This window comes from Danaus plexippus, chromosome 6, assembly GCF_018135715.1.
Source record: "Danaus plexippus chromosome 6, MEX_DaPlex, whole genome shotgun sequence".
Taxonomy (NCBI): domain Eukaryota; kingdom Metazoa; phylum Arthropoda; class Insecta; order Lepidoptera; family Nymphalidae; genus Danaus; species Danaus plexippus.
In genome coordinates, this window is record NC_083540.1 from 7,676,568 (window position 1) to 7,704,298 (window position 27,731).

The window sequence follows — 27,731 nt, forward strand, 5'->3', positions numbered from 1 at the left end:
TTTAAATTTGAATGTTTAAAATGACGTATCCAATATTCCAAAAAAGATATTTTTACTTTAGGCAAAGTACAATTTCTAAGCGCAGATTTAAATTGGCCTCGGGCCTGATATTACTTTTTGGCGTAAAATACTTTTAGCGTACGAAATAACTTTACTGTAGAATAAACGTTGATTAAAAATTCATTTCATGATTAAAGGATGCGACAATATATGACAAAAATAATTAACTTTGTTCTGTCGGTTCCAATGTCGCAAATTAATGCATGTCATTTTATTTATATGTACTGTAGTTGGTCTGATTTTGTTACCTACTAAAAGAAAAGTCCAATATTGCACTCAGTTTTAAAAGATATTTTCTAATTCGCCTGTTAGAACCCGGACTGAGAGGTTTTTACCTGTGTTGGTTTTTATCGACAGAGCTTAAAAGAAAATCTTATGACTCTCTTTTGTATAAGGATGACTTAAGAGAGTACATTTGTTACTTTAGGATAAAGTTGGGTGGTATCTTTTGTTATGGGAAAACGTCGTGAGGATAGATGATAGTGATTATGTTTGTGATAAATTTATTTAGTATTACTGAGTTAGAAATTTGCATTGGACATACTTACATGTCGAATGATTCCACAAAGTCGAAGAAGAAACTAGGCTTTAATTGTGAGAATCTATTGTAAAAACTTTTTGTGATACGTTTTAAATGGACACTTGATTGTAAATTGTATTAGTTGTAAATTTACAAAAAGAAGAGTTTTTCAGGGGCGATTTTTGTTCTTTGGCATCCCATGCAGATATCTCTGTTTAGGATGATTAATTCGTATGTATTTCTATTTATATTTGAACTAAGTTTTAGTCGGTAGCCTTTGTGTAGTTTTTCAAGACTACTCATTTTGTGTTTCTTTTGAGGGATATAAGGTAAAGGTGAACGGCACGTTCGAAGCTTTTATGAAAAAATACTTCACTAAAAGACTTACGATAATTTATACCTTGTTTTGTTGCTGATGTTATACTGTTTAATATGTTATTATCTATATTTGATAACAATTTAGTACAATATATTAGGCAAGCGCAACATATTGTACTTAGGAGTGACGTTGCTGACTTTGCGGAACGAACACCAAGCAATGGAACAAGCAATGGAATGGCATTGCTATCCTAACATCCGGACAATCATGTAGTCTTAGGTATAGGTTATAAGTTTTAATATGTAATTTTTGTTATAATATACATATAAGTAAGTTCGTAATTTTCCTGGAACCTCTGGTTGTCACCTTATATAATTAATATAAAAACAATAACAAAGATATCCACTGTTAACTTTCATATATTAATAAATTAATTATGTGAAATATTTATATGTATCTACATAAAATTATGTGTTTCTTATTGAATGTTACTTATATCTTTTTTTAGATTCAGTTTTGAATATAACAGTATGGAATATTAGACATGATTTTTGGGTAGCAACACCATTTAGTATATATGAATAGATAGTAAATAAAGATGAGTATAAATGTTGAGAATTAAACATTGTCTAAGTCAAATGTTATACAATTATTAATACTGTTTTAAACTATTGATTCTTTAAGCACATATATATTTTTTATAATTTCTTGTATTGATAACCTGGTCTTCAATAGCAATCTGTTTCGGGGAACAGGTAACTTTTTTGTAACCATTTATTTGGCGCGTCTAAATCTATGAAATTTTGTTCCAGGTCGTGGATATGCTTATCATGCAGTTCCTTTCTTCTCCAATCCTTAATTTTTTCATTTATTTATTCCTGGATAGTTTAAAATTCTTTCTTATTATTTTTTTGATTTATCGGTGTGAAATTATCATCAACTTCCACTGAGATCTATTTTCGGCTACTCGCATCCAGCTCCTGCCAGCCATCTTGCGCAAATCGTCACTCCACCTTGCCTGAGGACGTCCTACACTACGTTTGCCGAGACGCGGTCTCCACTCAAGAACTCGTTTACCCCAACGGTTGTCGGTTCTGCGGCTAATATGACCAGCCCACTGCCACTTCAGCTTGCTAATCCGGCAGATGCCATTTCTAATATGGATTTCCTCTCAACAGATTTTAGATGTTTTTGTTGTTAAAGTTATTGTGGTTCTCCAGTTAGACATGGCCTCTCTCAAAAATTTTATGATATTAGGATGAATCTTGTATGTATGTAAAATTTGAACTAATCATGAGAGTGGGACACTATCAAAAGCTTTTTTGAAATAGATATAAGTGACATACAAATTTCTATTAAACTTATTTGAATGTTTTAGTATAGTTAAATCTATGATTAATTGCTCTTTGCATCCTCTGTGGTTTCGCTTGCATCCCTTTTGTGCCTCTGACATTACATTATGTGTTCCACGTGTGATAATATCTTGTTGGTAACGTAGGATGTGATTATTTTATATATTGTTGGTAGGCATGTTATAGGACGGTACTGTGATGGATCGCGGGTGTTTTGGATTTTTGGTAACATATAGATCAAACCGGTTGTTATAAAATTTGGGAGCGGTTTTCTACAATTAATTAAGTCTGAAATTCTTTTCGTTTTAATATCATGTAAGGACGTAAACTTTTTATACCAAAAATTATGTATCTGGCTTATTCCAGCAGCTTTCCAATTTTTTGTCTTCTTAAAAACTTCAGTTAAATCAGCTGATTTTAATTCTATAAATTCCATGTGTTCCATATTACCCCATTTCTTATTCTCTTCTTCAATCCATTTTGCCTGTAAATTGTGATCACTCCATTTTTCCTAAATTCCTGCCCAGTAGTTTTTAAGTTCATCTTTATTTGGTATTTGTTCTTCATTGTTTGTATTATTCGAGGTAGTACTATTCAATGATATATAGAAAGCTTTTTCGTTGGTACAATATAATTTATTATCGTGTTTTCTATTTAGTGCTTTCCTGTATCTTGCCAGTCTATCTGCTTTCAAAGATAGCTTCTGCTTAAGAGTGTCTATATATTCTTCTGGTTTCTTGTTTTCTTGTTCGTGGATTTGCAATTTCGTACTTTTAAATATTATTTCTACTTGATCTATTAGTTTTTTTTAGATCTATTGCCTTATATATATTGAGTTAACCTACCAATGTCTACTCTAAGCTTTTTAATGTCGTTTTCTAATCTTTATTCCCAAGCTGGCTTATGATTCTTTTCTTCTGTATGCTTGTATCTTCTACATTTCCTGTCTTTATTTTATAGCCAAGTTTTGTTATTATTACTAAAGCAGAACAATATTTTAATGTATGTAGATGCAGTAGATCGGAATCCAATGAGAAAAAAGTAGGTAGTATATGAGTATTAAAGGTTTAAATAAGATCATAAAGTAATTTACTCTCTTTTAATCGCGGTAATTTTGGTCGGGTTCTAGGATCAGTACTTTGAAATTTTATTAGTGCTGTTTCTAAAAGATTCTTTATTTCTTCAATGTTTTCTTGTTGTGGGATTTCTAAACTTGGAGTGTATTCTACTTCTGTGTTGTGAACTATCGATGTCAAATTTGTCTGTGTAGAAGCATAAGATTGTGTAATAGTGCAAGTTGTGGGGCTAGTAACTGTATTATGTGTCTGAATTAACGGTTGTGATTGTGAATAGGGTAGATGTGATGATGTATCTGTTTGATTGTTTAAATCCGCTTCCCTTCTTAATTGTTCAGTAATTTCCGATTTAAGCTGTGCTATTTCATCCTCACTAATTAATTAATTTATAATAATAAATATTATTATTCCTTTCTAAATCCTGTGTTCATATTAAACATATATATTTCCTGAAGTAGAAAATAAATCACTATTAATCATTATCCTATTCTTACTATTTTGGATGAGTTTTGGTCAAATGTGTTTCAATTTTAAGCTATAAAATTAAACAGGATTACGAGCGCAGTTTATTATATTTTTACGACGGCCATTATTTACCGCAGTTGATGCATTTCAAAATCATAACAGTTTTATTGTTACTGTGTTTTGGGTCAGATGTTTATAAATTTCCCATTCCAATTTACATTTTGTTGCCAATAACAGTCTGAGTGGTTTGGTTTAATTAAAGGGCAGAGAAGAAGGCTGTAGAATCTTTGTAGTGCTCTTCAAAAGTTACCGATTAATTACGGTCCCTTTCAATAGCGTTGCCGAGAGATTTTATTCATATATAGTTAGTTACCCAAATATGTATATATAGCTTGTATATCAGAAATGTGTATTTATACTTTAGGCGATTTCAAGTTTTTTATCAGAGAAGTACGTGAATCATCTATATCGTTGGAATCTAAAACAAAAAGTCGTGGATATTAAGTTAATCCATCTTCAGAGAGGCTGTAAATATTTATTTGTTACAAAGTCTTACTACTTTTGTAACTTTTTATTATTGTATATTATAATAAAATTTGTTCCGGATAGTTTCCAACTGTCATTCCTCAAATTGTTAGGTGAAATGAATTAAGACGTGGTTAACGTGGTATTATCTCAGTAACATCCCATTCTCTCTAAATTTACAAAACACTTAAATTATTTTATAACTGGAAGAAATGACAAACTCCAGGTTCCATTGATTTGCTGTCCGCCTGAGGAAAGAGGAAACTCATCGTTTTGTGCGTATGTGATGAAGCTCTACAATGAAAGGATGTAGTACCGGCGTAGGCATGATCATCTGATGATAAACAGGGCATGAAGGAAATAAAGTGTTCAATTTCTGCACACACTCTCTTAACTTGATCCTATAAAATACCTAGAAGCTGGCTACTTTACGCCTGTAATCAAGGGTGACTACATTAGTTTTGATCGAACTGTGGTCACCGATAATTTATTTTGCATATTTTTACAGGTGGTATAAAGCTTGATAATTAGCAGTTTCTGCCCTAATGAGACAAAAGTATTTCACTCATGACGGTACCTATACCTTGTATAGACAAAGAAGCTACGCTGACTTGAAGTATTGGCATACTTTGTTAAGGCCAACGAATTTTCTTAATGGGTTCTTAGCTTTGGACTCAGTGAATTGCCAACAGTTAAGGTTTAAGGATACATCAATACCTAATAACTAAAGGGGGTCGAAGTATTCCAAGGAAACGTTTTGAAAAGGTGAACTGACACCTTTTAACGGTGCAAAGACAAGCTTGTATTGTAGTGGCGTTATATTTCACAGTATCGGCATCGCTCCCTTTGGAAACTGCTTGAAGTGGGAAATTAACACGCTCCCCCGTTGGACAAAATGCCCCGTTGGACTTATCATTAACAACTACTCTTAGAGAACGGTCCTCAAAAATGACAAATCCAGACAATCAGACCGGGGCATATGGCATAGCTAAAAAATATTCCGACTTCTTTTATTTTATAATAATCAGAATCCATAAAAATAATCGTTTGTCACACTCATCGAGTTAATCATTCAAATAAAATCCATTGACGACAGAAATAATTTATACTTCGATAATTAAACAAATCAAATTATTACGGTTTAACTGTTTCGAACTAAAACAGAGTTCAAATTATAGCGGGCATTATAAACATGAATTAATTAAACAGCCATGTGTGTTAGAGCGCCCTTGAATTTATATAAAACGTTGCCCATTAAGTATTCTGTGTAAACGGAACTCTTATAAAATATGCACACTGCCCTTCTTTACAGAGTTGAGGGAAAATGTTTATATGCTCATCCATGAATATACATTTTTATTTTTATTTGACTAGCTTCAGCTGGCGTGTTGAATTAATGCGGGTTTTTTGATCAAATTTCAATAAAGATTTTATGCGTGATTAGAATTTGTCCAATGCTTACATCCTTTCAAGTATATCATATTTATACCTTTAATTCATTATTCAAGTTAAATAAAAAGTTATAGGAAGTAAATTATTAAAACAATCGTGTAGAATAACGACTTTCTTCTCGTCAACGTAGGTGGACATTACAGAGATTTAAAATAAAGGGCCTTATATTCATGTCTTGTACTTATATGAATGCTATGTTACTTCAATAACATACAAAAATCTATTTCGCATTGTTTTGCGTTAAATACTAATTAGCATCTATATTGACATTGTTAAACCCAACCGTATTAAAAAAATATTTATCATATAAACAGAATGAAACACGTATTATGCATATATTTTAGTTACGTTCTATTGTGATATTTATACAACTCCCAAATCTTTTTTGTGTTTCAATGCTTTTAAGTGACAGTCTCACTTTGATTTATTATTTTTCAAATTTACCTGACGTGACCCGAAATCAAAATGAGTACAAAAACTGTACATAAAAGAGACCATGGCCGATCCCTCTTTTTACGAATAAAAAAAGATGAAAAGGTCATTGGTGTTCTTTATCAACTTGGTTTGTACGTGAAGCGCGAGCGGTGAAAGATTTATCAAACAAAGACTTTTCATGGGGCTCTTTTGCTATACAAACTTAGTTCCTTAATATAATGAGCTTCAGGATAATTTTACATAAATAGTTCTCTGGGTAAGTTACTTTTAAGGGGCTAAAGGGATAAGATTTATATAAAAATATCACAAGAGTACATTACAACTAAAAACTTTATACTCCGATTTTATGCTTGACTAAATAAATATACACAAATATTGCTTAGAAATGTGTCAAAAAAAAATGGCAGCATTTCTTGTTATAATAAGAGTGATGAGTGATAACAAGCTGAGACGTTAGCGCTGAAATTAATAGCAACGTTTCAGCTATAATAATTACTTTAACAAGTTCCAACTTTTTAATTAAGTAATTAATACTACCAGAATAAAAACAGATTCTGAAAGCTCCGAATCCACAGCTTTTTTGAAACATATCGGTTTGAGTAATGGATTGTTTGGATCCAATATGAATAGTGACATTTATAGTAGTATATATAAAAGCAATCACAAATTCAGTTTCCTGTAGTAGGAAAATTTTATATTTTTCAGGGTAAAAACTAAAAAAAAATATTTTAATCAAATATATCCAAGAGATGTCAACCTTCATAAAATCGTGTTACCTAATTATCCGCTTCGAAAATATTAGCTTTTATGTTATAGAAGTTTCGATAGAACGCTTCTTCAGCAAGTTTGGCTTTATTGCTTTCTTTTGTATTATCACGTTTGAGATTTAATTGAATTAGTTTGAAATTTTATCTTTGTTCTCAAAAACGTTCTTTAAGATTGCCATGAATGTTTTTCTAATTCAATTGTATTTGGAGTTTGATTGAGTCTGATATTATTTTATTACTTTCGTTTTTTGGGAGAAAACAAAGGTGCTAGATGTGGGGAAATAACCTTATTGCACATAAAATAGACTCAACGATGTTACAATAAATTATTATATGAATTCTGAGCCACTGATGATGTATCACTAATAGTAGGAATTGTCACTTTTTTGTTATAATTTATTAGTAAATACAAGTACTAATAATAAAAAATATTAGCGACGAAATTTTTCAGACTATTTTAATTGTATGAGAGATATACTATAGCATAAAATATATAATAAAATAAAAAGTAACCTCTCCGTACAAAAAATAGGAACATTTAGGATTGAAATATAACTCGTTTAAGATCACGAAGATTTGAGTTTCTAATAAATATCTGCATGCTTGAGGATAAGGACAAAAAGAGACCAAATTGTTACCAAAAATTCCCTATACATTAACAAATACTCTACAGTTATAGAACATACACATATACTTTAACTGTATTTTAACATAAACGAGTTAAAAATTCACACATGCAACCCTAATTGAAAATGTAAATAATTTTATATATATCAGCATTTTATAAAAAAAATAATAAAATTATGAATCAATGTAACTCTATTAAAATAACCTTCCCACCGAAAATTTAAACTCGATATCAAACCCAATTTTCCACGTCAATATTCATGGAAATCGTTCCAATATTAATATCGTGTTCGAGGCGAGGCCAGCTGATTCGAGTGAGTTTAAGGATATACCACTTATATCCATTTGCCGAAAGGCTATTAGCTACACGATTGGACCGCATTGTTGGATTCCTTCAGAATTTGACCTTCACAGTATACCTGAATATTTGGGGACAGTTTGCAAATCATTCTTAAGACGGACGAAAGCTTCATAGAAAGTATTTTATACATATATGCTAAAATATGAATTTTAATTTAAGATTTTATCGTAAAAATGAGTAGCTGTTAACAAATATAAGGTTTAAGAACTAAAATGAATGTAAATATTTGCATACTGTAGGTTTTCCCTCTGACCTTATATAATCTATCTTTAAATTTCCGAGGGTTAATCTGTTGCTGTATTTTTTTTCATAAACATTTTCCGTTTACACATTCATTACAGTATATTCTTGCTAGTATTATAAACAAAAAAGATTGTGTAGACATTTTGTTTCTATTTAACAAAAAAAAAAAATTACTATAAATGAAACATTATGCATATAAAAAATTGTTAAACGTGCCATTGACGATTGATTTTTTATTAAATACCAGTTTTTTTAATTATTTGTATAAAATAACAAAATATTTTATAACGTTTTCATTACTTTTCTGAAACTTCAATGATCATCTGGAAACTAAAACAAATGCTGTTTTTTCTGTTTCTATATGCTAGAAAATCACAAGTCACGAAAAAATATTAGTTCCAAGATGCCATCAATTCGTGTCGCTGTTTAATTATAAGACTCGAAAACTTTGGGAAAGGGAGACTTGATAAATGGAAAGCTCGCTGTTAAAATCCGTAATAACTGTGGACATTATACGTTGTGTTTGTTGACAGAATAACATTCGTAGCTGTTTTAAGGGATATTTATAATTTAAGGGTTTATTATAACGTGCTTATAAATAATATCCTGAAAGTAGTGATTTATTTACTACGTTATTTTTTTTTACTTAGAGTTAAATGTCTTGTATTGAAAAATAATAAATTTTAGTTCATATCTTGATTTATAATATTTTATCGTAGGTCGTTCTGTAAGTTTCATAGAACGAGCGTTTAAATGGTAAGCAATTTTAACCGACGATAATAATGAATGAAAATTATTATAAAATAGAAACGTAAAGATTTGATGATTTTAATGATATTTACCAAAACTGATGTTATGTTTTCTGATTATTAAAATTACTAAGCTTATTCATCGTTACTTAATATTTAAGATAAAAAGAGTCGGTGTGAGGAAAATTATGATTTTGAGTTACAGTAGTCGGATCAACATCATCCCAGGAACTATATCATCTAATTACAAGTGATAACTAAGGCTGAAAAAAGTAGTGCAAGTGAGTGTGAGTGCTTTGTTTGTGAAATGGATTACCCGGCTTTTTAAAATAGCAAGAGTAACAGCTATGTTGGTGACGTCACAGTTTTTAAAAATCAAGTTTGACATAGTACTTCGACATCTTACGTCTATGCATATTATAAATAAAATTGGAATGTCTGTTTGTTATATTCAAATACTACATGCATGTGGATATATAAATTTGGTACATAATGAGGAGTAACTAAGGCTACTTTTTATCCCGATCCCGTATCCCAACAACGAAATTAAGCGTTACCCGCTTAAAAGGTTTTTTTATTGTTTTTTTGTTTCTTTTTTAGGTAGAAGGAGTCGCGGGTAGCAGCTATTTTAATATAAAGTACACGCGAAAACCTTAAATATCAATATGCACTAGTCGATAATATGATATAATGTGTTTGACTGATTTCTTAATGAAAGTGAAAGTATTTTTTATATGTACTTACAATCAAATTGAGTTATCCGCACAAAGTTAATTAATTTCCGATATAATTTGTGCTTTTTTTTTTCAAGTTAAGTAAAAATATTACAGCTATATTTACTTCAGTTTATACTACAACACCTTTTTGACGTTCCTTTATTTTCTTCATTCAATTATAAGAAGATTGATTTTAAAATGTACCTGTAAAAAAAAAAAATGTTATAGAAAACGAAAATAACAGTAAAATTATCAATGCCTCAGCACAAATTTTTGTACGAAGCATATTTAAAACATTTTTATCGAGACGTACTTTGTTAAAGCCTTAGCTTATATAAAACCACTATGACCTACTTATCGTCATAAAAGGGATTTGCTTTCAACTTTAAAGTAGTTAAATGAATGGGGATAAAGAAGTTACCGGTTCTCAGTTTGTTCTTAGAATGTTCGCAAATATAAAGTTGATGTATTTTTAAAGGTATGAGGAAACAGTGATGGAATCAAACAGTTCTGAAGGTAATCTTTTAAGTTTTATATATTACAACCCCCTTTATATCTTAAAGTTCTGTCTATACGGATTGTTTAAATTGTTTCATTTAACATACCCTGTTTGGGGCATATTCCCTTCTGTTGGCAGAATGATTTAATTTTTACTACACATCTTCAGTCTTGATGTCGGTACCATATCATATATTCAATGTTATTGTGAATTCAAGATGGCAGACGTAATAAAATGGCGGACTGCATGTTTTTTTACTAACCCTTGATTATGGTTTAATAAATGAAAGGGCTTAACAAAAAAAAAAAATGCAAATCTAATATTGCGACAAACAATTTGGATGATAAAATGTTTTTTTTCACAGCTCCCTCTATATGAATATCAAATTAAAGTGCTCGGGGCGAAATAAAAAATGACTGTTGATAAATTATATGTATTGCGCTCCACGGCAATTTTTTTTTATTAATAATAATAATTTACCACAAAACAGATTTTTTATAAGCAAAAACTTAATATAGATAAATAACAAGGCGATTTACCGTTTGTGCTCTTAAAGACTAAAATTGTCATCAGGATTTTAATTGAGTAATCGCTAAAAATGAATAACATAATTTAAAAAAAAAGCTGATACTTTCACATCATTGGACTGATATTACTTAAAATTATATAAAAACAACAACAAGGAAACTAACTTTCAGATGAAAAGTCTGTCGATCCGTTTGAGAGCTAGGATGCCACAGACACACACACACACACACACACACACGCGCAAGCACGCACGCACGCACACGCACAGAGATATCGACGTCAATCTTATAAAACCCCTCTTCTGCATCTGGGTTTAAAACTATAAGTGTAGAATATAATAATTGTGATTAAATAGAATATAATACATGACTTGCCTATTAATTGTTATGAGGAGAATCATTGAGCTTTAAGGGTTGTAATATGATTTATCTATCAGTGTCCACCACATAACCGTCCTCACTTTCCGCTAGGTTGACTGAATAAACCATTTGCCAACCCTTAAAAGGATTGATATTTACATACTCAAACATGGGGTCCTATTTATTTAAATATTTAAAACTATTTTCTCACATATTTTATTTTATTTCAGTTGATTTTTGTCTAATTGTAATCGTAATATTTTTTTAATTAAACGTAACAATGGCATCCTATTATAGCATAATGTGATTAATATATTTAACGCTTATTATAGTTATTTCTTAATTCATTAACTGACGTTCAATATTCAAAGAAAATATGCAGGAGATTATCGACTTTCATTATTATATTCCATACACCTTTAAGGTTTTTAATATTTTGAGTCACGAGCTCGATAAAGCCTTTTAATTGGAAATATTTTTTACGAGTAAAACGTTCTATTTAACATTTTGTGGTTTGAAGGCTTTTTATGTTATAACTTAATAATAGAAAAATGTCGGTACATTTTAGACGGATGTGATCGAACAAAGTTTTTATTTAAGTTAAATTTAAATTTCATTTGTTTCTCTTATCTCGTATTGTGACGTACTTTTTAATTTAAAACAATCATGAAATCGTATGCAAATAACAGCTTTATAGATAAAAAAATTGCTGGTACAATCTCATTGCGTATTTTGTTTTCTAAATTCAAAAACGTAAATTTGAATAATCCATATCAATCCCGCACGTGTTAAATAAAACTTTATAATTTGTTATCTCAAGATATATTGAACAATATTTCATCTTTCAACCGTAAAAAGACCTTAGATGCATGTTAATAAATATTCTAACCAAGACAATAACACAATGAGATCTAAGACTTTCGCGAGTTTTATTCATTTAAATGAAACTAATATATTTTCGGATATATGACGCGGATTCTATTATTTTAAAACTACATAATCCCGACGTTTTGGTAGATAATAAATAACAGGACCAACTGACAGATACTAACATCTCGTCTTCCCGTGATCACGGTTGCTGAAAAGTAACCGAAACGTCGGGATTATGTAGTTTTAAAATAATAAAATCGGCGTAATATATCCGAAAATATATAAGTTTCATTCAAAAGATAATAACACACCATAATCCCTAATATAAAATAACGAAAGTTATAAAATCGATTTTTTTTAAGCAACCAGACTCTTTTTATACTAACGATACACGCAGGACATTTAATTAAAACTACAAACATGTAACGTTCACACCTTAAGCAAACACATTTATGTAAATTAATTTATGATTAATGTATGTTTTCTACATTTTATGCAGTGTGCATGAAACTTCGTTAAATATTTATAAGGCTTTCGTCGGTAACATTGTTTACTCGTCAGCCTCATCAAACTTTGTAGACTCGTCTGAGTCTCGTTTCAGATCGTGATAAACGAATTTAATAACAGATTATTGATTGGAACACTCTTTGTGTTTGTGCTTATTTATAACATTTGAGTGTTTTTTAGTCAATAAAATGTTTGGTGACAAAATTTAAAAGTAACATTTATTTATATCAGTTGTCTTAAAAGTAAGGAAAAAATACTGATAATGAATTTTTTGTTTCGTATTGTAATTGAATTTTTTTTAAATAAAATTTCCCTTTAGCTAATTTTGTTGTTAATTTAACATGTGACATAAAAATTTGGTATTTCATTATCTCTAGCTTCGGATGCTAAAGCTCTCATGAGGCGTTGTTTATTGACGAACTTATGCCCGTTAATAGTAATTGGTAATCGTTTTCTTAACTGTCGATAAATGTAGTTATGTTAGAACTTGCTCATAGGGTAACTGTCGTTATATTTTATTATTGTACTGAAATAACTTAGAATAAAATACTTCTGTTTTGATTTTACAGCTACATAGTCCCTTACGGCATAGCAAAATCTAATTACATTCGCTTGTTATATTAGACATTAGTATTCATGAATTCTAGAATTAAATATATTTTGAGTGTATTTAGTGAAATATACACGTTTTTAATGTATTTGTGTATGATATTTTAACCAGTTCCGCATATAGTATACACTATGAAAGTATTTTATTGAATGCAACACAATTTCTTGTTTATAAGTTAAATTTAAAATAACATTCAATAGACAAAATAAAGTTTAAAAACTATTATATAATGTATCACCGTGATTAATTGTATAACAATAGTAAAAAATATTAATTATTTATAATCATATAACAAAAAAACAAGTGAAATGAAAAATTTATTTCATAGTGCATTCATTATATGTTGAATCTAAGAATGATTCATATCTACTTACGTCTCATAGAAAATTGTTCATTGAATTTGTATGAAACGCTAGTGATGGATATTACAGATGTGATTTACATTTATATAAGTTTTCAACTCGTGCAGGACTCCGATGCGCTCAGTGCATGTTGCAGTCTTAAAAATTATCATAATGAAACGATTTATCGATAAAAATGCTAAATACACCATAACTTTTATAACACCAGCGTTTATCATACAGTGCATATTTCAAGTACATATTTAAACAAGTATATATATTTTTTTAACTTACTGAGTTTAATTAAAAGTGAATGGAAAAAAGCTTAGCGTTCTTGCTCGTTAATTAAATACAGTTTCGTATTGAATCAGACAATTAAAAGTTGATAGTCAGCCTGAACAATGTAAATGTACTGAAGGTAGACTGTGTATGTGTGTGTTTACGCACACAGCTGCAGTGAGAGGGGTTGCGTGTGACGTCACTACAGAAAGAGACAGGGACGGAATATAGGCCAAGCACCGACCCACCTCTGATACAGTGGTAGCACCTACGTCAGCTACGTAACTATAATAAGGTCACTCACAAACGTGCCTTGTATTTATAATACGAGAATATTTTTATTTGACATCGTATTATTCTCCTGTATAAGATGCCTTTCTTTTTTTTTGGTAAATCGTATTCTAATTGATTACAGACTTGTTGTTCAGAAATATTGCGACGTTATAAGCTTGCATCTACATAAAAATATACATAATAATGTCAATATTCAAAAGTATTATTACATATACGAGTATATGTTAATAATATATATTTACATATAAATATTAACTTAAACGGTTTTCATTTCAGGTCCTTAGCGATATTATCATCTTTTTAATATTATTTTTTTACCAACCGAATTATCTTAGTAAGTTATTGTAGCGGCAAATCGTTCACTGATCTTTTGTATATATTCTATTCATTAATCCTATTCGATATTTCATTTACAATAGCAATACAGAGTTATCTTATAACGCAAATGTATTATTTTATGCCACCATAATAAATAACTATTATTTACGTACCGGATTATTCGAATTCTTTATTTTTTACTACAATTTTACAAACTATGTGATCCCAGGGGCGCCGCAAGTAACATCGTAACAGGCTTCGGGTGTCAGAAGCTGGCTACATTTTATTTAGCGTTGAGGCTGAGCCGAAAAATCTCTCGAGAGTCAACGCGTTGCTAGCATTGTAATGAATTTGGCAGCTACGTATATTATGAAGTCACTGAGCGAATCCATTTTAAATTTTGAATACACGTAATATTTTTTATATCTTTTTTTTATCATCCCTCATATAGGTACACATAATGATTTTTTTTTTTAATATATAGTATTCTATGTTGTTTGTTCAGTATGTTTCAGTATTATAACCTCGTTAACCTATTTCATGGCATGACTTAAACCTTGTTTCTTTGTACCACAGTGACATCTCAATACGTCAAATGACAGTTTTAGCAAATTATCAAATTACAGAACGCTAATAATGGATTTAAACTGTCAACGGTTTTGAAGATTTTTAGTATTTGGCATTCTACTAATTGATAAAAAACCGGCATATATAACACAAACTTTGTTACTTACTTGTTTTAAAAAAGTTATAGTTTAAAACTATTAAGATACCTATGAAAGTAAAATATATATATTTATATATATATGTGATATATTTCGTGGGTCAATTCAAAAGTCGGTCTTGTTAGAATAGTTATAAATGTCTCGGAATCCACGTTTCAGTACAAGATCGGGAAAGTGAGTTATTTGATGGGTCGTCACTTCACACCGACATTCCACGGGGGACCCCTTGAAAGGAAATGGCCACTAACCCATAATAAAATACCCATAAAACCGCCTTGTGGCTTTTATATGGAGGGGAACTTTGAATTGACTTCTATTTATACGAAGTAGTTGGTTTGTCTTCATTTAGTGACCGTTTTACAGTTAATAAAATAAAATATTATACAAAAATATTGCCTTATTGAAATATATTCTCAAAGCAATTTCATTTCTTTTAGTGTTCATTAAAATTTATTTTATTATATAAACCATGAACGCAACGCTGTGACGTCATCACAAGATTTAAACAGTTTATTATATGAGATATAAATTCCAGTCACGGTTATTTGTTATTTGAGATACTTCAGTTCGAACCGCTTAAATAAATGCTTTCCTTTTAACTAGTATCTATATAAAAACATGTGAACTATAGAGTTCTGTAATTGTACAGTACCGGTAAAATCGCTGGACAGATTTCAATATAGCATTTATTTCTTAGAAAACTCTTCAACCTTTCCTAAAAACATACTTCGATATAAAGTTATGAAGCTGTTTGTATTTAGTGCAGTCAGATACATTTGATATACCGAGGAAGAGGGCGAATGCTTTGGTGTTAGTTACCTTATAAAAAAAAAAACAAAACTCCAAGATAAAGTAAGTATAAAATTATGTTTATATATAATTTTGAGAGAAAACAGTTCATGATGGGTATCTAAAAAATCCTAAAAACTACCCACCCATTAAAAGAAATGAAGTAAGTAATATTAGCACATAAAACCAGCATACAACTGAAGGTTAGATTTGAAACGGTAGCAAATAAAATAAGGTAGTTTAAAAATTAATGTTAAATCTTTAAATCAATTTAAAAATAGTTTTAAATTTTTCAGTACCCTTATACATTTCTAAGATCCTATCGTTTCCTTAGAATCCTTATATTTATCGTGTGTTTGGTGTTATAAAACTCAAATAATATTGCTTGTAAATATTAAAAATCATCATATAATTTCATTATTATTATTTAAACGCGGTGGTTAAGCTCTTTCTTCAGAAATTAAATGAGAGCTAGTATGTACACCGTGAACAGAAGGCTGTATTGCCATTGCTCCGTTTGTGTAATGTATGCAATTAGGTAACTTATGAGAGAGCGAACCTACTTTGTCGAGTGCCCGAAGCAATAAAGCGGGCTTTTAATTTTGTGCCTTTGTAAATCTTGTGTTATTTATTCCAAGAGATAAGGTAACTTAATTATCTTGCTTTTTAGTGTTTTTTTTGCATATTTATACTCATTGCAACATTTCCTCTGGCATAAATTTAAGTGCGCTACTTCGTTTAACATTGAATCACCAGGGAGATATTATAATAACAATATATTTATGGCCAAGCTAAATCTATTACATCTTTCCAAGGTTCTACTTCATAATAGCCCTCATAATTAACTTAGGGTGAGAGTATAGGATAGAATTATGCATTTATAATAAAGGTCGAAGTTAGTTCTTGGGGGGCCGCATTGTTATGGGTCTCAGGGCAGATATTCTATTATGTTAATTACCTGTACACAAGGTAACATTGTTGGTCCGGGTCTACAAAAATAATGGCTCACTACGATTACATCAGGGCGGTTCGAAAGGGTAAATTTATATATAACATTATTTTGTAAGTCTACTAATGAATAAACTATTAATGAATTCGTATTTAAATTTCAACATAAAAGTAAAACAAATCCATAGTCCTATAAGTAAGGTGATACATTCCTAGAAACTTAATGACCAAACAACGTAAGCAAGGAAGCGTAATAGAAGTGATTCAACAATTTTTAAAGACTGAAACCAGCATATCAACTAACAATGCAACATTTGACTATAGTGGTGTAGTAAAAAGTTGATATGAAGTAAATTAAACACTAAAACGTCGCATTCGTGACTTGGAAGAGGTAACTTAAATTTTACATTGTTATGCATGAAACTTGGTGTCCTCAGAAGGGAGCGGAATATATTCTTAAAATGTATCTTTTTGAGCAGGTATATGTGACTTTTAAATTTCTACACATAAATACTATTTTTTACAAAAAGAGGCATTTTGCTGATGAGTACAGTCATATGTAAAGGACTATTAACTATTGCCTACGACTCATTTTTCAAGATTCATATCTCAAATAGTTGGTTACTAAAATGCAGACGGAATAAAACAAACTTGCCCATAAAATTAAACTAATTGGTGCCAGAAATTATTACATACATTTTTGTGATAGTATACAAATTCAAACATATTCAAGAGAAATAAATACCAGCTACAAAGACGTCTCTCTCATACTGTGAACGTATATTAAATTGCGAGTGAAATATTTTCAGTTTATGTGAGGCGTTTTGGCTTAATAAATATAATAAAATGGCTACGCAATCTCTGGTTCGGTATAACATTAATACGCTCCTATTTCCATCCACTGCAATTAGTCGACTGGTTTAAAGGACAAAGGGAGATGAATTTAATATTGAATATATTTTCTACCTTAACACAGTCGCTGCGAAACTAAATACTATAATAATTTAAATTGTCAAGATAGTAATGTTTTATCAGGTACCAATAATATTCCGATGTGAGCATAGCTTTAAACAACTTTTGTATGTTTTGCTTTGTTAATTGAGAGGCGGTAGATTGTTTTAATAGTAGTATTAGTGAAAAATAAAAGATTTAGAGTGTAAATATAAGGAAGAGAATAAAAACCTGTGTAAATTTTACATATACTTCCATGCAGAGATTTAATTGAATGTTATAAAATATTAATCCAAATTTATAAACAATTAACGAAAAGATTTAATGATAGTTTGTTTAAATATTAAACAAATATCATGATTACAACCTCCTTGGTTTACGAATCGATAAAATATTTAAAATTAGAGCTATTATTATTTAATTAATAAACAATGTAAATTTATAGCCACTACATACAATTCATACTATCACAACTAATGTTACAAGATCCTCTGTCCGTGCGTCACATGTTGCTGCAATAATAACTTTATGCAGCTGTCGGTATTGCCAGGTTAAAATTGTTGAATCAAGACGCTAAATTTAGAAATTATATGAATATATGTAGCTTTTGATTATACCAATTAAGTTTAAAAATTTCAAAAACAAAATCTGTAAGTCTAAAAGGTGTGCTTCGTATATTACTTCATCTTGGAAATAAATCGTATTGTCATAGTACATATTACAATGATTACGTGTTCTGTGTTTAGATTTAAGGTAAATTTGCCATAGTAAGAATGACAGCTTTTGACAAAAAGTCTCTGATACTAATATTGGATTTTGAAACTCTGAAAATATTGATGCCGAAGATGCTGAGCAAAAAAGTTTTATTTACCCTCTATCTTGTTGCAGTGGTTGAAATCCTTATAAATATAGACAAAGTCGGGGTGTAAAACTTAATGTTTTATAAAATATAAAACAATCTATGGTCTTCGTGTTTAAATATTCCTGTTTCACATATTCACGTCAGATTGACGAGGTAAACGAACGCTAATCAGTATTTAATTGCAATATACGATGAGTTATTTACTCTACAATGAGAATTAATTGCATGATTACTTTTATTATGATTTGTTCATTGGATAAGATTATGTTACATTTCTAAGGTTCCACCATTTTATTCAAAGTTCCAAATAAATGTAATATAAAAGAGTGATAGTTAAAAAAATAAAGTCACGCTTTTTAATAATATAATCAAAAAAATATTTTGATTATTCATATTCTTCTACTCTTGATGCTATTTCAGACTCGAAATTTAATTTCTGTTAAATAAATACGGTAGTAAGCTAGGAGATAAAGAATCTCAATAGCAACATCCATATTAAACATGATAAGAGTATCTTAGACTAACCTCTCATGAGAGCTGATTCAGACGCACCGCCGTCCTTATCTTGTCCTGATAACAACCTCATCTCTTAAAACACTACAATTCGTCGGTTCACATCAAACACTGTTTATTTAGATCGTTAATTTTTATTATTTATATTGCTAAATGTAGGTTATCCTTATGATATCGTCCGGCATGTGACTGATAATGAAAAATTGATCTTAATCGCAATTCAAATAGTTAATTTTATATATACTGTTTGCCTTTTTGGTTATGTTTCTTTATATTCCATTTTCACATTTAAACTTAGCTATTTTCTTTAGAATGTTTCGACAAAAAAAAAATAATAGCTAAATCATACATATTCATTATAAAACGATACCATACTGGATTTTTCGTAAATATAAAAACTTATCTGGAATTTTTATACAAACAATATATTTTATTTTATATATATTATGATGATATTTTTTATTATTGAAAAAATAATTAAATTATCAGTTCAGTCATCCCCAAAAAAATAAGCTTTTATATTTCAGTATTGATAATATACTTGCTTCTGTAACACAGTTTTGTGAACTTAGAAAAAGAGTTAACACCTAAAGAGATATAAAAAATAATGATAATGAGGAAATAGTTAAAAGTTACAATAATCATATATAGCACCTATGTTCAGCAAACATCAAATTTTTATTCCTACCTTGCGGCGCCACTAATGAGTAATCACAGGCCCTGTTCATATCTTTAACAATATTTTATTATTATATTATACACTGATATTTTTATTCGTTTTATTATATGAAAAGCACTGTTTTCTCCGGCTAATAAATGTGAACTGTTATTCTACATCGTCATTAGATCCCAGTACTTTAGTGAATGTTTATCAATAATGCGTTTGTCAATTTTAAGATGTTTCCAGGTAGTTTGTTTAAACCTTATCGTTTGTAAAAATATGACTGCTTGGTTATTTACTTTAGAATAAACGGTGAAAATTAATTTTGCTCTGAGATTTTTTTTTATTTTTTATAAACAAAGTAATTTAGATGAAACTAATTTTAAATAAGTATTTCACAAATTGATTGAATAATTTCTCTACGTATTTTTAAATACAAACTCATTGTTTCCGTACATTTATAAAACACGCTGAATTCTTTTTTTCATTCAAAGTAGTTAGATTGATTCCATCAATTTAAATAACATCGGATAAAGAAAAAGAAAATATCATTCGTTCCGCTCTTTCCGTGGTATAAGGTACTAAGGTTTATCTTTTAAAACTACATTTAGGTTAGTATAGGTTCGACGAAGACGTGGTTTTATTTAAATACAATAAAAATTTCATAGTTTAAACTCTTAACTCTAGTAACTCTTTAAACAATAAGAAATACTTTTGTTAATTGTTAAGCACAAATTAATGTATGTATAACAATAGTAGATCTAAAAACAGTTTTAAATGTGATTTGTTTTATAGATACGATCAATTCATCCGGTCAGCAATAGAAAAGACGAGTAAACATTTAAAATCAAGCTGGCTCTCTATTTCGACGTAATAATGTCAAATTTTGTTAATGCCGCGCTATAATTTTGAGGGTATACTTAAAAAAAAACAATCGATTTGTTGGATACATTAATGAGTAATAGTTTATTTTACTTTAAACAGTATATTTATCCTCAAATATCTTAAGGTTAACGAAGGTCATTTTTGTAATTTTTTACTGCAGATCTTCTTTTAGAGACATATCATGTTAATTTATACAATTATAGTGTGTACAATTTATCACAACTAAAAAAAGCAACCTGCTTCAATTTTCGCTATAGATATTTGTATATGAATATACGAAATTTCGGGTTTTATGGTGAAAAATATTTGTTGAATTTTATCACTTGATAAGAGAACGTTAATAAGCCAGGTGTATTTTATAACAAGAACACATTGTAGTCTTTATACGTACACAGAGCATGTTGTTTTACTGTGTCTGCTTTTATTTTAAACTGTTTCTTTGTTCTCAATAAACTGTGTTTATTTATGATGCGATAACTTGAAGACCTATTGTATTCTGTATACAGTACCGTGTTAATGAATCATTCTTCTGGGTCAATGATATTGTAATGTGAATATCTTTAAGCATAAAGTTATGATGCCTTGAATAATCTTATCGTTTAATCCGTAGGTAATCCAAGTCAAGGTCGGAAAACGACGGCTTAATGCATAAATATTTTGTAACGGCATGTATTTCGTCTAAGCGTTGTGCGATGAGCTTCAATAAAATGTTTAAGATGGTTCACTCGTAGTCAGACCTTACTCGAAAATTTACAATTAGTTATTATGAAAATACTTATTTCTTACAACGCGTTTTTACTATTTCATAACTACATACTCCCGACGTTTCGTTTCCTTTACAGCAACCGTGATCACGGGCAGACGACATGAAAATATATTTGATTATGTAGATAAAAAAATATAAAAAACACTAAGCACTCGTTTAAATGAGTACAAGTCAAAATCATTATTTATAATTTCTAATGATCTCTCAATATAAACTTCAAACAAAATTTGTTCAAATGATTGTAGGACGTCGAATTTAGATTTAAAATAAAATACTCTATTCACATTATTTAATATTAAATTTTGAATTTCGTTACATGAGTTTAATGATGTGACACTTTTAATTGAAAATAGGGTTAAGATCCCTCGTTCAGAACAATATACCCCGTATCATTGTCAGACAATGTACGATAAACGATACCGTCCCTGTTTTAGTGATGCATAATATAATTTAATCACATGACTGATAGTATCTGCCACAAATTACGTTATCTGGAACTTTATGATGCCGAAAGGAAATTTTTATTTCATAAATAACGCAGTTTCTGTTACTGACTTTGATAAAAATATTATTGGTCTATTATATCTTTCATAATACTATATTAATATTGTTCAATTTGACGAATAAGTATAACATAAGAAGCGTTACCTAATACTATAAGTAATGTTTTATTAATTAATTCATAATAAAAGAAATTTCTCTGCTAATCTATTGATTGTCAGGGGAAGGCTGTATTGTTTTTACAAAGAAGCTTATATCCTACTATTCTTTTTTTGAATTTCATTAGACTTTATTAAAATTAAAACGTTTTTGTACTACTATACTCACTACTTACTTAATTATGTGTTAATAAAATATTAAATAAACATGTTATTTGATAATATTTCGTCTGTCCGTCGTCAGGGTTGCTGTAAAGTAATCGAAATGCCGGTAAATTTAAAATTAAATGAGACGAAACCTTTCAGCATTCCATGGATTCACCGTGCCGGTGCCGGGTCATCGCGTTACAGGGAGAGGAGCTTCAACAGTGCCTGGGACTTCCGACCCAGGTGTAGGTTTAAGGGGCCCCTATCTATCTATAAAATCGCGTAGTATATCCGAAACCTATAGTTTTGTATTAATTTTATTATATATCCCCTTAAAAGACAACTATCACTTGCCTACAAACACTAACTTTTGGATTAGAATAAAATAAGATAAATGTGAGGACGTTGTTCAATCAGTGAAAATGTTTTTTTTTTCTTTGAATCCTAATGAAACCTTTTTTTCTTTTACAAATCTTAAAATGTCTTTGGTTGACAATTGTTGAAACCACTCATCACTAATGATACATTAAGTGTACACAGAATAACATTCATTAAATAATATTATTTATATATTTTATTTTTTGACTTGAAAGAAGATATTATAATGTTGGTCTACGTTAACTACAAATATAATCTGTTCCAATTTTTTTTATTCCAATCTTAGGTATTGTAACTTATGTTAAAATATTTACATGTATTTTATGATACACATTTTTAAAATGTTCTATTTGCAATTATGAATGGAAGTCCAGGTTTTCCAGAGAACTTAAAATTGTAAAGTTGCTGTTATACAGACGAAAGAAAAGCGGAAAACGTGCTTGTTGTTTATAATTCTAATGTTGTTCCTTATTATTTTAAACAATTAATTCTAATATTCATAGTTACAGCTATATATTAAAAAAAAATATTTGCTGAATTCTTTCATTTTCAATTTAAAATAGACGGAAAGCAAAAAAGAGGTATGAAAAAATTATAAGCTATTGGGCTCAATGGAATTTCGGTAGAAATATGCAAGATCCTTAACGTCTATGGGATAATGGGGCTGACTTTATTCTTCAACAAGTTTTTACAAGAAAAGATCACATATAAGTCAGTATGCATAAGTTTATGTCACACGGTACTTGAGTTTAGGGAGAGCGACGTCATACGGAACCAGTTTGTTCTTCTTTCTGGACATTACTACGAAAACAATTATTGGACTTAAAAGACTTCTTAAAAAAATATATTCTTGGACTGTAATTACATGATAATTGTTTGTTATTACTATGAATTTTACAATCACACAGACACATACACAATGAAGTGGACCTCTTATCATAAGTGGAAAAACTGTTGAATTGTCTTGAATTGTTCTAGAATATGATTCTTTATGCGAATTTTTATAGTTTTATTATAACTATTAGCTGGCTTTCTACAAAATAACACTATTATGCGTTTGTATACGTTATTCTGATGTGTGAGTTATTCCGACGTGTAAAGTAGGACGAGATACTTTGAAAATATATTTCTTATCAAATTGAAAATGTATATTTTTTTATTAAATAATTAATTAATCCGTTGAAATGGTTTATATCAGTTGGCTTGTTGTGTTGTTATCAATTATTGAAGTATTAAATATATTATAGTATTGTCGCAATGCAACTTTTTGTATGACGTAATAATTATTTTATTTCTGACATCGTTATAGCATTGCCATATAACATTAGATGCTTTAAAAAAATGCGTTTTTGTAATACATACAGTAAACATTAACTAAATTAAAAGATTTTTAAATGAGAAGTTTATTTTTAAATTTATTAAATTTACATGTTTCGATTGTACGTGGCCATGAACCTTAATTTCACAATCCTCAACACTATGATGCATCGACGGGGTACTTATAATGAGTGTTTGTTAATATTGATAAAATGGGCATATATTTGTATATATATAAATAGGGAAGTGACTAAACTTATTATTATAAGTTAGTTTGAGCACCGAGATCTAGCCATGACTCGTGTACTCTTGCTTCTTACGGTTTGTCTGGCTTCAGCGTCAGGTATGAAATATGCTGAATTAATAACTGCTCCATTTCTTTGACTGACACATTTCTTATTCATTTAGCTGAATCAGCGGCCGGAAGAATTGCGATTGGATCAACAGGTTATATCAGCTCCTACCCGTTTGCTGCCAGCCTGTTGTATTCTAGAATTGGCGTTGGAGTATTTACCCAGGCGTGTGGTGGCTCTATTATAACTTACAAAACAGTTCTAACATCAGCTTATTGCTTACAGTAGGTGTTTTTTTATTTTTTTTTTTTCAAATATTTGTTGAATATAATAAGGTTAATCATTATAAACACTCTGGCCTCTTAGTAATTTTTACGTATTTAATATAAACTATGTTTTTAGCGGTGAATCGCTAAATGCCTGGCGTGTGAGGGTTGGTTCTTCCAGCAGCAGCAGCGGAGGTGTGGTACATGATTTGTCGCGAACTATTGTGCACCCTTTTTACAATACACGCACCTTGGACAATGACATAGGGTTACTCCATGTTACTACGCCATTTGATGTTAACAGCAATGTAAAACCGGGGACTATTGCCGGTGCTAACTTCTACCTACCTGACAATAGACTTATTGAAGCTATAGGATGGGGACTAAGTAGTGTAAGTTTATTTCTAATTCAAAAAGGTTTAATTATGTAAGAAAATACTAATTGATTTTTTATCATACGTAGGTACGTAGTAAGTAGGTACTTGCCCATAGGTACGTGTATGTATGAAACAATCTTTGTTTTGCAAGTGTAAAATATCACTTGGAGATATCACACTATAAAAGAAGAAATAGAATAGAATAGAAAGAATGATTAAAATTGATTTATTTGTTTTAATATTAAATGTTTGTTTTTATATTGAATATTTTATGGAATTTAAATTTTCTGCATTAATTTTTTTCCTCGAAAGTTTTCGTTTTCCTTATAATGTATACACAAACTAAGTACTTGATTTTTTTAATGCATATAAATAAGCAGCTTTGTGTGCATATCTGTTATAGTGTAGACAATTTATTAACGATATAAAACAACTGCCTAATAAAAATATAGCAAATTTATAAAAAGTACATTTGAAAATTTTTTCATGAAGGCAAATTGCATCTATCGATTTGAAAATTGTAAAAGACTATGTGTATGGATAATTTTAAGAGTTTTGTAACATTTTATTTTAATTCGTTTGATATGAGCTTAGAATCTATGTAAAGCATTTCGTATGAATTTTCAATCTCTAATTGGATTCCTGAAGCACGTTCAAGTATACTTCATGTGCAAGAAGCGAAGATATTTCAACATTCTTTTAAATGATGTGCACATATATTTGTGTGATAATGTCTGGTGCTTCTAACAATATATATTTATGAAGCGAATATTATGTATCACATTAACATTGGGTAGGAAAAGCGTTGAATCTATTGTCAGATTTTACTAGAAAGATTACTTGCAAGCCGGAAATAGCTTTCGCGTAAACAATGACGATTCGGCGAATACAGAAGCTTAATTGAGTTAAGTATAAACAAAGAGATATGAACGAGAACGTGATTATGTTAACGTTTAAAATAAAAAATTTCTTACAATAATAAATAAAACAATTTTATAAGTGCTTTAAAAATTTTATATTATATTTTTATTATAGAATAATTTTAAGATGTTCTTTAAAACGATTTCAGATAGAGTGAAATGTATTAATTTGTTTATTTTTTTTCAGAATGGCGGGCAACCTTCCAATCAGTTACGTTACGATAGAATGTATGTTATTAACAGGTCCACATGTCAGTCAAGATATTCTGAAATTGGACGTAAGGTTACTAATAATATGGTTTGCGTCGGCAATTTGGACGTTAACGGCTATGGACAATGCGTTGGTGATTTTGGCAGTCCAGTTCTATACAACTCTGTCATATTTGGCGTCTTCTCGTTTAGCCAGCAATGTGGGCTTGGCCGATACCCCAGCGTTAATACTTACATACCTAACTACATCGATTGGATAGTTGAAAATAGTTAAGTTTCACTTACTATTGATTTACGATAAATGCTTCATTGACTTCTGATGTACGATCCTTTTGCTGTAATATTAAAAAATATTATAAAAAAATTAAATATATTTCATTTATTTTATCTGACCTGAGGCAATTATAGCTTATGTTTATATTACGAAGATTTTATCCCATTTATTCCGGCTATAATACTTTGATTTACTTGGAATATTAGTGTTTTTTTTACTGAAAACTATTCAGTTACATCGTGGCCGTAAGAATTCTTAAAATCAAACAGGTCATACGTATCAATGTAGTTGTGATGCATGAAAAACATTTATCATATAAATATTAATAACTACAAAAATATAATCCTATACTAACAAAATGATACTATTCAAAAAATATATAAAACATATTGAATGTGGTATATTGTTGTAGGGTTGCTAGCATGTAGTTTCGTATCTTGACAGAAGTTCGAAAGTATTCCTAGCAATATAAGCGTTTACTTACTCTTTCTCATAAAGTAGCAACATAATGGGATGTGCGATTGTTTTGTTATTGAAACATAATAAAAATGACTAACTCTTACTCTGACTCAGAATCGAATTGCATGGTTATAATAATTACAAAATATAAAAAGAGCTTTAGATTAGCTATGCTTAACTCTCATATGTAAGCCTCGGTTTATTCTTCCAGTTCAAAAACTACAAGCAATTAGCCTTATATTAAATGATCTGTTTTTATCTATAATTTTAAAAATAGTGAATGCTATTTGAAGCACTGTGAATGTTTGTTTATGGTTTACAAAAAATCGTCTAAAGGTGGTTGTTGTTCTGCGTAGCGAAATTGCTGTAAAATATTTGTTTTTTGAATTAGTAATATAAATTTAAACAAATAAAAGGATTATAACAAATGTAAACAAACAATATTTCAGCATGCTTTTACTTTTTATGTATGTTTTAATATTTTTTTATTACAATACTCTCTTATAAATAAAAATAAATGAGTAAAAAAATAATAATTAAATGAATTAAATGTTACTTTGATAGACGTTCCTAACTTTCTTTTTTCTTTAAAACGAATAAATGAACTCATTGCAGTATTTGATTGTTACAGTAACTGTTATCATAGTACAGCGCTGTTTTAAAAATAACATAGGAATTTTTTGTTGGAAATAGGATCTAATTAAGCCGTAATCAGCCGTAATCAGTTTATCGGTGATTTAAATGGAACGATTATTCAATATCAGCTTTATATCAAAATTCAAAGAATAAATTTGTTGCGTTTCTAAGCCTGCTTGTTTATATTGTGTTGTTTTGATATTTTTGTTCTCCTGTTTGTTGTTTTTTTTTTACCTTTTTTTTTAGTTTTCAATTTATAAATCTACAGCTTAATTCGCTTTTACTCTTCGGATAACATAACAAAAGTCTTTTATCGAAGTAAAGAATAACAAAAGTCTTTTACTTCGATAAAAGACTTTTGTTATTCTTTACTTAACGCGGATACATGGAGCAAGTTTTGATATGATATTGTTGATGTATGTT

General features: G+C 29.6%; 2 protein-coding genes across 7 annotated transcripts in view; one reads left to right on the forward strand and one right to left on the reverse strand.

Annotated features, from left to right (window-relative positions):
- The window catches only part of LOC116777377 (solute carrier family 12 member 4), a 230,811-nt gene that overhangs the window by 37,837 nt on the left and 165,243 nt on the right, over positions 1-27,731 (reverse strand). The window contains exon 1 of one of the 6 annotated variants that reach the window (XM_061529708.1): positions 19,749-19,909. The exons of 4 other annotated variants lie outside the window; for them this stretch is intronic. In XM_061529708.1, coding sequence (XP_061385692.1) covers positions 19,749-19,788 — 40 coding nt within the window. In that variant the 5' untranslated portion in view covers positions 19,789-19,909. Of the gene's footprint in view, positions 1-19,072; positions 19,182-19,748; positions 19,910-27,731 lie in introns of those variants that run through there. One more of the 6 variants, XM_061529705.1, reaches the window with a different exon arrangement.
- LOC116777473 (trypsin, alkaline B-like) lies at positions 24,106-26,308 on the forward strand. Its single transcript, XM_032671032.2, has 4 exons — positions 24,106-24,216; positions 24,282-24,450; positions 24,569-24,824; positions 25,917-26,308. Exons 1-4 carry the CDS (start codon positions 24,168-24,170, stop codon positions 26,211-26,213), a joined length of 771 nt encoding a protein of 256 aa, XP_032526923.2. The 5' UTR covers positions 24,106-24,167; the 3' UTR covers positions 26,214-26,308.